Here is a 12,229-nt window from a genome sequence, read left to right as displayed (position 1 = left end):
TAGGTCTAGTATTTCCACCTGGTTGTGTGAGCAACACGTTAACGCAAGTAGTTTCAGATACTAAACACAAAAGCCATCAGTAGTACTCAGTAACCGCATCGACACTTGACTAGTAAAAGACAATTCGAATAATAACCTTAAACGAGCTTTTTTTCATTTCAAACGCCTAACGATTGAAAGAACGACGAGAAAACAGCATACGATCTCATGCAATTCAATTCTCAAACGAGGACCACACACAGAACGGCTAAAGCACACAGCCATCTACACCAGCTTCTCGAATTTTTCAGTTTCCTCTTCCGCCTTCGCTTCTGTGCGTGCGTCATGACGTTTAATGCCTGCGGTGGCGACAGGCGCGTGTGACCTCGGGGCCATTTGTCGGTGCCGGGGAGTCACGGAAAGAGCCGAATGCAGCCCGAGTGTTTCGCATCAAAGATGGCGGAAACGATTGGAGAATCTTGAGTGACTGGACTCCTGTGGCAGCGATACCGGGCTCTAGGTGGTGTCCGCCCCCTCTCACCCTTGAGTCCGCGACGGCACCGTCCGTGGAATACCGTTGAGCGCAGCAATGTGTGAGAGCTGCACCGACTTGGTTGAGGTGTTAAACGAGGGTAAGTGCAAGGCCCTGTTATCATCCCATTCCGACTAACTCTGTCTGTGTCCAGATGTCAGTGCACTTAATTCCACAAGGGTTGTAGCTTCCACAGGACTCGAGAAGGGGGCAAGTGCAATGGGTAGTTTTTTGACAGCTCACCTTGCCTTGTGATTCCTGACCCGGACAGTGGGTGGAGCTCTTAAGAGAAGAATCTTCTTCCTGCAGGGGCCTGGTGGAGAGGCAATGATGCCCTGCAGTCGGTCTGGTGTGCCCGACTAGCCCTGCAGCTGTACGAGCATCTTTGCTGTCATTCTTCACCACTGGCCCTTTGAGCGATGCAGCGGAGTAGGCAGCCCAACCAATCCTGGTTGGAATTCAGGGGGTGGGAGTATAAAGGCATGGGCTTTAGAAGGTGAGTACACTTTGACAGGCGCCAATGTGTGCATCCCATGCTCCCGGAAGACCGCAAGTAAATCATTGGAAACAATACCCGCAGTACACGGCCTTTACGCTTCACGTACCAGGTCTTAGTATCCTCCGCTACACCTGGGAGATGCTGCTTCACCAGATCCAAACACACGGTCTGTGTGGATGCAGCCTGATTTTGGCAGGTGGCTTTCTCACCGGACATATACTGTAAATCGAGACAGACTGAGCTTTTGTTTGCCTTATTGCTGAATTCTGACTTTGACATGAAGTTCCCAGCTGGCTGTGTTTGAACACCAGTCAATATTCGCCGGAATCCGAAAACCATGCACGTATAGTTGGCGTTTCCTGCTGGAAGAGGTTATTGAAATTTTGCTATGGCAAAGTCATCATTGATCGTGTTATGACTTCCACTTTGGGGCCTTGTTTATGCACTCTTTATGTGAATACAAAATCGAACAACTGCTCTTGCTTGAAAGGATGTAAAACTAGAGATTGCTAACAATGGTTTGCACTCACTTCTGTTGGTGCCTTTGGGATTGGTTGGATGGTGGTGGTGTTTACAAAATGTTTATCCTGAGCTTAGGGCTTGCCTCTGCTTAGTTGTGATTTTATGAACGAACCAGCCTGCCTCATTCTGCGACGAGAGCCAGATAAAGATACCACGTGGTTGTGTAGTGAGGTCGAGCCAATTATTATGAATAGATGTTTGGGTGGAGATTTCTTGGTTTAGGTGCTACAATTGTCATGGCCCAAGTTTGTTGTGGTACATTCCTCACAAAAGGCTTCACCCAAGAGCCATTATGGGGGTAAGTACAAAAAAAGGTAGATGATTGTGCCCTCACAATTGTCAACAGAAATTCATACGAAAAATCAGGCGCTCTTTGAAAGTTTAACGTGCTAAAGTTTTATTTATTGTTTTCTCTGTATGGAAGGACAGCCGACACGTGTTTCGCCCATAGGGCCTATTTAGGCCTTGAAAAAGCCCACAGCCTAAATAGGCCCTATGGGCGAAACACGTGTCGGCTGTCCTTCCATACAGAGGAAACATTAAATAAAACTTTAGCACGTTAAACTTTCAAAGAACGCCTGATTTTTCGTATGAATTTCTGTTGACAATTGTGAGGGCACAATCCTCTACCTTTTTTTGTGCCGAGCCAATTATTAGATAAGATTCTTAAAGGCATATAGTTGTATATAGTGCTTGAGTTTTTTTTTTTTTCTTCAGTAGTGATTTTTCAGGATTTCATACATTCTATTGGCAAGTTATCAGCTATTGTTTTATGTGAACTGTTAGGCTGTTTGATGGATGCAAAAAGAACAGATGATGGACGGGATTCTGAATTAATCAAACATTTGCTCCCAGTCACAGATCTGGGTTAAATCCATAGTTTATTGCATGCCACACCATTCCAGTCATATGCAAATCAGTCTTGACCCCGTTCCCACATGGGAACAGTTCGACTCGAACTGCCAGGGCTGGTTTTCCCTGGACCAGAAACAAGCATCATGGGACTGGTTTCGGGGTAACACCCCTAATCAGCCAGGCTAGCTTGAATTTGGTGGTATCTTGAGCACAGGACCCACCTCGGGGCATACCCTTCCCACTTAGGGTGACAAATGCAAAAAGAACAGATGATGGACGGAATGCTGAATTAATCAATCAACCAGTCACAGGATGCTTGTTTCTGGTCCAGGGTGGACCTGGCTTGGCAGTTCGGGCTGGACTGTTCCCATGAGGAACAGTGTCAAGACTGATTTGCATATGGCTGGGTCTAAAGTGGGGTGGCATGGTGAGCAAAAGATCGATGGGTGTAATCCAGAAACCGTCTGACTGGGGTGAATGTATGATTATTTTTATTTTTATTTATTTTAAAAGTTTTATATAGCGCGAACAAGATCTTCGCAGATATCAGAGCGCTTTACATAGAAGGGTACATGAGGGAACATAGTCAGACAAGTAAATCAATAGATCACACAGTACAAATAGTACAAATAAATGACTGCAAAGCCAATCATGTGAGTAATAAGACAACTCAAACAAATAAGTAAAGGGGTCAAACATGTAGTTCAGATCGGTGCAGGGTGTTAATAGGGTTCGAGATAGTAGTTCAAGTGTATTTAGCCATGAGGATAGCTTTTACTTCTTTTTTAAAGAGTGTAGTGGAGGAGATAAGCCTGGTTTCGGGAGGGAGTGAGTTCCAAATTCTAGGCGCCATTCCTGAGAAGGAGCGCTTGTATGTTTTTTCCTTCCGAAATCTTCGAGGTTTCAGCAGAAGATTGTTTGTGCCTCTCGTGTTTCTAATTCCCCCAGAGATTGTCAGTTTCTGAGCTAGGTAGCCGGGTGTGTTTAGGTGTACCGCCTTGTGTGTCATGCAGGCGATTTTCAGATGTATTCTGGCTTCAAAAGGCAGCCAATTCAGGGATTTCAAGTCAGGGGTAATGTGGGAGTGCTTTTTTGACCCAGTGATGAGTATCGCTGCAGCATTTAGAGAATAATAATAATAATAATAAACTTTATTCGTTTTTTTAGCAGTGCAAAACCATAAAAGTTATCACAACATATAAAACAACACAAGTTTCTATAAAAAAGCAACAATTATTGTACACAAATTTAAAAAAAAAAAAACATATAATCAGATTCTGTGCAAATAGAGTAGGAGAATTGTAACTTTCTGAGTTCATCCTGCTATTTCAAAGGTTATTCCTATGCCTCATAATACATTTTAGGAAGTTAAGTACGTGATAGCAGGTACATTCAGAGTCCAACATCTGTAATGCTAACATAGCTGGGCGACATTGTCTATGACCCCATCTTTTTAATAAAGGGATTATCCAGATTTTTCGATGGGTGTGGAAGAATTTGCAGAACAAGATTGTATGAATGGTAGACTGTTTGGACAAATTGTCGCATGGACAAAGTGCCAGGTTAGAGTTCCAATTGTTCTTTTCAGGAAAAGTCACTAGTCTGTAAAAGAGATTCAGTCTGAACCTTGTTAGGAGCATCTTGTCGTATGCTGTGCATTCCAGGGTCAAATAGAGCTGGATTTTCGGGATTGCTGAATCATATTTGCATGTATCACAGATTTTTTGGTCGTCAGCAAAGTCAATCTCAGGGACTCTAGATGGCTCAGTGCAATTTGTTTCAGCTCTTTCTTGGATATTTCATTTAATTTTTCTGGGCTGAAGTAATACTTTTGTAGTCCTAGATCAGAAAAGAAATGTCTGATATAGGAGAGCCATGCTATCTTATGTGCATGGTCCAATTCCATGGAGTCCTGTAGGATGTTTTTGGTCAGCCGGTTATTTTCTGACAGCCAAACACGCCTCCAAAGTAAGAGCGGCTGAATCTTTATTAGATCTTCAATATATGGGATTCCCAATTCCATATGTGAGGCGTAGATGGAAGAGCCTTTTGGTGTTGATAAAAGGAATCTCATGAAGATGTTTTCTTCTTTTTGCAGTGATCCAGTGGCTGAGTGTCCCCAAATCCCTGCCCCATATAGGGCGATTGCTTGGCATTTTGCAGCATAGATCTGTAATAATTCCACTGATGGTCTTTTTCCAAGTTTTTTTGAAAAATTCATCAGTGCAAGAATAGCTCGTTTGAAAAGATGTCTCCTGGCCTCAACAGCTGCTTTCCAGTTTAAGCTGTCATCGATCATGATGCCCAAGTATGGGTATTGTGAGGTCTTTTCAATTTTCTGATCTTTTAGATAAATGGACTTAATGGCTTTCCGTTGCCCCCCCCGCTACCATGACAAAAGTTTTTTTTACGTTAATATGTAAGTCCAGAGCACCCATGAAGTCAGCATACTTGGATAAAGATTTTTGAAGCTCGATAGGGGTACGTGCTAAAATAACTTCGTCGTCCGCGTAGAGCAAAGCGGGGATCAGGCGATGTTTCAGTATGGGCAATTTCCCCCCCACCCCCCCTCAACATGGTCTCCTCTAGACCGTTGGTATACAGAGAGAAGAGAAAGGGGGCTAGGACGCATCCTTGCCTTACTCCTCGCTCTACCCTAAACGGTGCAGTTAGTTCTCCTCTTGTCCCGTATCTCACTCTTGCTGAGGCTTCGCCGTATAACTCCCTTAGAAAGTCCAGGAGGGGAGGATCAACCCCTAGAGTACTCAACAGTGACCAGAGCTTCGCATGTGACACACAATCAAACGCGGAGGAAAAAGTCCACATAAACCATGTAAATTGTCCCTGGCTTTGCGTGAATGTATTTCGAGACTAGCATGCTTAAGTTAAGAGCCTGTTCAACTGTTCCAAAGCCCTCCCTGAAACCGAACTGTAGATCCGAGAGGATGTTTTTGTCTTTTGCCCATAGCTGAAGTTTTTCTAGGACAACTTGCCGACTACTTTTCCTAGGGAGTCGAGCAGCGATATAGGTCGGTAACATTTGATATCTTGGCGGTCCCCCTTTTTAAAGATATGGACCATAATGGAACATGACCACAACTCCAACAATCCAAGTTTTGCTGCAGCTAAGCAAACTCTTGTGAGTATTGGTACCCAGAGATCGGGAAGATGTTTAAATAGATCCGCTGGGACCCCGTCGGGGCCAGGTGCTTTGCCGCTTTTACTCATCGATAGTGCCATTTCGACGTCTTGCAGTTCGAAATCTATTGGTATTGGAAATACTACAGGTGATAAGTTAAAATGACGTTCTTCCGATGAAGATGTTAGTTCAAATATTTTTGAGAAATGGTTCACCCAAGTTTCCTCATCGATGGCAACGTCGATCTGTGGAATGTTAGTGTCCGATAGAAAGGGTGACTTAACTATTTTACAGAATGACTGACTATCTTTCAAGAGTGCACTTTTATGCAGAGCATTCCACAAGGACAATTTCAGCTCCTTTTTCCTTGCCTTTTTGGCATTGTTATATTCTCGCCGGAGGTATTGGATCTCTATTTGATCTCTATTTGCTTTTCCAAGTGCTTTTCTCAGGTTGGTCTGTGCCTTGGTACGGTCATGATTAAACCAGCCTGTGGTACTTAATTTGTTTTGTTTGGGTAATCTGGTCAGCAGTGTTTTTGCTTGTCCTAGTATAATGTTAAAATGTTCCAGAATTTGCTTTGGTTCTGCATCAGGATCCAGGCATATCAATATATTATTATGAGCGGACTCTACTAATGCCTTAGTGAGCTTGTTGGGATCCACTTTGTCCCATTTTATAGTGTATCCGTTATTTTTGCCCAGTTCAAGTCTATTCTGTGATAAGGTGTTTGCTATTGTTGCCAGAAGAGATCCTGGTTGGTTTGTCTGTAAATTCATACTTAGGGCAGAGTGGTCGCTTAGGCTATTTTCCAAGATTGTAAAGTTACTAGTTAGCTCTCTTAAGCCTTCTGTGATAATTATATAATCAACTGTGGTCTCGTGTCCCCTTCCTCGATAGGTGGGTTCTAGTTTATTATCTGGTGGTAGAATAGGGTTTATTATTAGAAGTTCCAAGTCTGAGAGGATCTTGTTCATAGCTAGCCCCGTTTGTGAGTGGAAGAAGTGGACGAGTGGGTTCTCATATTCGTCCACCATTCCACAGGTCTGATTGTTCGGACAGGGGTGTAAATTAAAGTCCCCTCCCCAGATTATATGAACGTTACCCTTTCTCTCATGAAGGTGCCGATGATGTGTAATTTTTTCTTGAATCAAAAGGAGGGTGTTTAAGAAATTGTCGTCGTCTAAATTATTGTATAGGTTGATTAAGATAATAGTGTGTTTTTTCCCTATTGTGAGAGTGAGCAACTGAAAGTTTGGCAATAGATCTGCCTCTATTACCTTCAGGTCAGTTATTGTGTTCGCTATGTAGGTTACCAGTCCCCCCCCTGGGTCTGCCTGAAGTGCTTGGAAGGGCGGGGGATGAATATGTCTTATATCCTACAAGATGTAATGGCATTGTGGCCCAAGTCTCCTGTAAGCATATAATTTTTGCATCCTCCAAAAATCGGGCGGCCGAGCCATCCTCTATTTTTGGTCGGAGGCCTGCGATATTCCAAAAGATCACCGGGAGCTGTAGAGTTTCCTTTTCTGTGTCTGCCATTTTAGGTTCTAAGAGGTCTAGAGGATCATTGGTTTGGCCCGGGGTTGCGTTTAGGGGCTTCGGGGATTCGACTCGTGGTCAGTCGACCATTTCCAGGCTGCCAAACCGGTTCATGGTCGGTATGCCTGACCAGTTTTGCCCGTATGTGATGTCTCTATAATTGGGTCTATATGGTCGATAGAACGGTCTATCCCACTGTTCCCAGTTTCTGACTCTGTTTTGTGGTCCCACAGTCTGCCACGGGCCCTCTTGTTGTTGACAATTCTGGTTGGCTAGCCACCAAGAGTTGTCAGGATCACTATGACGCTGGAATATCTTAGGCCCAGCTGCGTCTAGTTCCCATGGTTGTGGGATAGCTTTTCGCCAGATGTTGTCTGATTCATTCGCATAGTTATTATAATATCTTTTTGGGTAGAAATAGGAAAGGGATCTTGTAGCGATCCCTCCAGTTGTGTTATTGTAGTCCCAAGAGCAGATATACTCAACTATGCTAGGATCCTCAAAAGTGATCACTATACAGTCTCCCCGAATGCTTTTTTTCCTATGCCCCACCCAAGGCGTCCTACAAACTGATGTTATTCTGCTTTTCCAGGTTGGCGGAACAGGTCGATTTGTGTTCAGCCAATACTGTACTTTGTTTTTCAGCGACCAATTGGGTTCCGCCCCATCTCCCGTTAATTCGGGAACCCCCGTCATCACTACCATATATGGGCATGCCTCTGGTGGCATGTTTAGGGAGTGCCTGTTATCAGTGTTCCCTCTCAATGTTCCTTTGTTATTTGCGGGATTTGTCTTTTTGGTGGCTGGAGTTTTGGGAGCCGGTGTATTTATGGTTGGCGTGTTTACTTTAGGTGTATTTGATATGGTGTTGATCTGTGGGGGAATTGTGAGGACCTTGGGCGTGGGTTTCTGTGCTGGGGGAGCCTTTGATGCTGTAGGGGCCTTTGCAGTAGGTTGCTGTTTAGGCGGCGGGCAAGCTAAAGTTGTAGGTTTCTTATGTGTGGGCAATGTAGCCGAGGTGTTTGTACCCGCTTTTGGCGGTCCCTGAAAAGGCGTTGCCTTGGGGCAACTAGAGATTTTAATCAGTTGAGCCTCGATGTTGCGTAGTCTAGTCTCTATTGGACGAATAAAGGAATCTAGGAGGGAAGCTATCTCCTTTATTAGCCTTGATGCTTCTCTTCCTTTGCCCGTTATTGGTGGGGGTGGGGATTCTAAGATGGTGATATCTTGGAGGTTCTTTGGTGGATGGTGGATCGTTATCACATTATTACTTGGATCAGCGGTCTGTTGGGAGAGTGCTGCCGGATTTGTGATATCGATCAGGTCTGTGTGATCGACCACTTTGGTATTGAGGGTGTTAGGTAACTTTTCCCTATCCTTCTTTTTCTTTATGGCTCCCTCCCTCCTCCCTCTAGCTTGCCTTACTTCTTCCGGGGTGTGATCGGGGAAAATTTCGGGAGTTTTTTCTAACTCGTTTTCTGAGAATGTTACAGAAAGTTGAGAGGCAGAAAGATCTACATTATTTGGGAGACTAAGTCTATTTGTGGCCGCTGTTGTTTGTGTTGGGGCAGACTGTGTATCTGGAGTTCTTGCAGTTGCTAGCAGTCCCATTGAGGATCGCCTTGCAATTGCGAGTTCAGTTGATACTCTGCCCTCAATCAGACTTATACTTTGGTCAATAAAAGTGTTTGCTTTAGAAATAAAGTCGTCCATTGGTCCTAACAGTTTTTCTCCTAGCGAGTTTTTTTTGCTTACTAGCTCTCATGTTCATTTTCAGTGAGTAGAATATGCAAGGCTCTTTTGCTAGTAGTAGTAAGTAGTCGCTATCTTCACAGTGATAGTAAGATACCTGTAGTTAAATGTCCAAAGGTGTAGGGCTTAGAGCAAGGGCCCGGACCGTACTCTCACGTTCTCGAACGGCCTTCTCCCCGTGCTCCGCCCCGCGCGCGTCCCGCGACGCGGGTGGAGTGCTGACAGTTAAGTACTTGTAGGCGGTGGGCGTGTCCGTGGGCGTGTCCGCCGGGGGAAGAGGAACCAGCTGAGCAGCATGGAGATTGCTGGTCCTCGCAGTCCCCCGGCTCGCTGTTGGTATTTGCCCAAGCCTCTACCCGGGGGCCTCAAGCTGGGAGCGGTATGCTAGCTCTGCCGATTGCAGGGCTCGCTCACACCAGCAAGTCCTCATAGAGGGGAGGCGGCACGCAGAAGGTCAGGTTTATAAGATTGCACAAGAGTTCTCCTCGTTGTTGGCTAGGACAAGCAGCACACTTCAGTACAGCAGAGTGAGTACTCCAGGAGTCGGAACACCGCAAGGGCCTCTGGGCCTTGGAGTCCGCCCCTCGCCCGTCTCCTCTCGGCGGCCCCTGCTCCGGTGACAGGTGAGCAGTCGGGCGGCGGGAGACAGGCGGGCGGGTCCGCTGGTGATTTTCTGAAGAGCTCCGTGCTCTAATGGCAAAGTTTGGTGAAGCAGGACAGGCTGGATGCTGCAGACACGCAGCAATCAGAGTCAATAATAGAAAAGTAGTTAATTAATGATTTTAACGCCTTGCAGTTAGTTGACAGAGACCTTGGACAGCTGCAATAAAAGGATAAAGTTGTAGCTCAACAAGGCTGCTCCTTGCCAAATCAGCCACGTACCTGGGACAGATAGTGAGCCTGTTGCGTCCTGGATTCCCTTTTGGATTACTTCACACCTGGCCGAATCCGGGCGGTAGATTGCTGCTCTTAAAACCTCGGATCACAGTTCCGGTACCCTGCCGTTTTGCTCCGCTAGTGAGGGCAATGACCTCCACACGACGGCTCGACTACTCCTCGAGCGGCTGTCAGGAACGGCTCAGCAGCGCCACCTGCTGGAGTGGTGGAGGCATTTGCGGTGCTCGCGAAAATGCGGAAATATGGAAATATGGCAAGGCGGGTGCCCGGTAAATCTCCGCCGCTGAGGTTACGGCGGTTTTGCGGCTGAACACCGGTACCAGGTAACAGGAATCGCCCGCCAACTCCACGAACCGGCAGCTCCGGCAACTCCGCAGTCTCAGTCTGCCTGCCTGCTGCCTGTCCGCTGTTCGCTCACTCGTTCCCTCCGCACTGCTCGCGTCTCGCATTTAGAGAAGCTTTTAGTGGTGCGGTTGTAGTTAGGGGGAGTCTGCAGAGGGCGGTGCTGCCGTATTCAATTCGTGGGATGACTAGTGCTTGTACTGCAGTTTGGAAGTCTTTGGCTGGGAGGTAGGGTTTAAGTTTCCTCAGAGTATTGATCCGGAAGTTCGCTCCCTTTGTTGCCTTGCTGATATGTTGCTGCATGCTGAGATTGGTGTCAAGTGTTATGCCTAAAGATTTTGCTGAGTGCACGATGGTGGGTTGGACATTGAGTGCGGTTAGGAGTTTAAGCCAATGTTGAGTGGTGGATATCTTCGCTGGAGGTGAGATCAGAAGGAACTCTGTTTTCAGGGCATTGAGTTTGAGGTGATTGTCGGCAAGCCAGGATTGGGTGCATCTGATCGTTGAGTTCAGGAGCAGGATGTCATTGGGTGATTGTAATTTGAGGTAAAGTTGGGTGTCATCGGCGTACATGTGGAAGTGTACATTGGATGCTTGTAGCAAGGTGGTGAGAGGTTCCATGACTAGGTTGAACAAAGTTGGGGATAGAGAGGATCCTTGGGGGACGCCTAGCGTTACAGGTATTGGCGAGGACATCCGGTTGTTGCTCTTGAATTTCTGCGACCTGTTGTGAAGAAAGGAAGTGAACCACTTGAGGACAGTTCCAGATAGGCCCATTCTTGTGTTTAGTAGTTCTAGTAGATTCTCATGTTTAACGGTGTCGAATGCTGAGGAGAGATCAAGAAGGATGAGGAGGCAGGTGTCGTTTTGGTCTAGCATTTGAAGTGCGTCGTCAATTATGTGAGTCATAGCAGTTTCTGTGCTGTGTCCTGCTCGGAAGCCTGACTGGTGAGGGTTGAGGAGATCGAATTGCTCAATGTGTTTAGTCAATTGTAATTGTGCGCATTTTTCCAGCAGCTTGGCGAGAGTGGGGATATTGGTGATGGGACGGTAATTGTTGAGATCAGAGGGGTCGGCTGTTGGTTTCTTTAGTAGAGGTGTGACCTGACCAACTTTGAGGGAGTCAGGTATGCTTCCTTGTTGGAGAGAGCTGTTGATGATTTTAGTCCAGAGAGGGAGAAGCAAAGGGGTAAAGTCTTTTACTGCGAAGGCAGGGAGGGGGTCCGTGAGGTGATTGGATGATTTCAGGGTGCTGAGTAATTTGCCAATTTCTTCTTCCGAGTATGTGCCAAAGGTTGACCATGTAGCATTGTTTTTTGGTTCAGTGGGTGCTAGGCATTGGGGTTTGGAGTAGAGGCTTGCGTCAGTGAGGAGATCGCTTTTTATTTTGTCAGTTTTTTGGATAAAGAAAGCAGCGAAGTCTTCACAGGAGGGTGCCTCACGCCCAGTGTTGAGTGGTTGTGGTTGCTCCTTGGATTGTGACTTGATTAGCTCAAACAGTTTTCTCGGGCGGTTTTTTGCTTGGTCGAGTTGGAGGCTGAAGAAGTTTGAGCGTTTTATTTTCCTGAAGTAGGCGTTTCTCTTTTTCTTCAGATCTTTTAGGTGCATTGCGGAGGGAGCTGATCTCCAGGTCCGTTCTGCCATTCGCATGTCTCTTCTATCCTCGTTGAGACTCCCGTCGTACCATGGTTTGGAGATTTTAGTAGAGACTCTTTTTAGCGGCATAGGTGCAGCCTCATTAATTATAGAGGTCATAGCGTTGAGATAGTGGTCAGTCAGAGTTTGGACGTCCGTGGCGCCTGTAGGTGGGAGTAGGAGATTGCAACTGTTAGGGGGCAAAGAGCCTGGGTTGAGCTTTTTCGAGTCTCTTTTCCAGACTTTGGGCTTGGAGAGTTGAGCCGGGTTGACTTTGACTTTTTCATTGATAAAGAATGTGATAATATGATGATCTGACCAGTCATAGGGTTGGATGGATTCGAGTTGGATAGAGTCCTCTTTGGAGATGATCAGGTCGAGGGTAGAACCTTTCTCGTGTGTCGGGCTGTTGCATATTTGGGTGAGGTTAAGGGCATTGAGGAAAGTTTTAAGACTATTTACCACCGCGTCGTTGCGGTCATTCCAGTGGAGGTTGAAGTCACTAAGGTATATTTGGGTGAGCTGCCGTCCGGAA

At 46.1% G+C, this 12,229-nt stretch overlaps 1 protein-coding gene across 2 annotated transcripts in view; it reads left to right on the top strand.

The window, feature by feature from the left end:
- Positions 1–333: 333 nt before the first annotated feature.
- USP34 (ubiquitin specific peptidase 34) overlaps positions 334–12,229 on the top strand; it is a 2,709,276-nt gene continuing 2,697,380 nt past the window's right edge. For both annotated transcript variants that reach the window (XM_086927486.1, XM_086927485.1), the window contains exon 1: positions 334–611. In XM_086927486.1, the coding sequence (XP_086783612.1) occupies positions 569–611 (43 nt within the window). In that variant the 5' untranslated portion in view covers positions 334–568. The remainder of the gene's footprint in view (positions 612–12,229) is intronic.

The sequence above is a fragment of the Lissotriton vulgaris genome, chromosome 6, assembly GCF_964263255.1.
Source record: "Lissotriton vulgaris chromosome 6, aLisVul1.2, whole genome shotgun sequence".
Taxonomy (NCBI): Eukaryota; Metazoa; Chordata; class Amphibia; order Caudata; family Salamandridae; genus Lissotriton; species Lissotriton vulgaris.
This window is presented reverse-complemented; position numbering and strand designations above follow the sequence as displayed.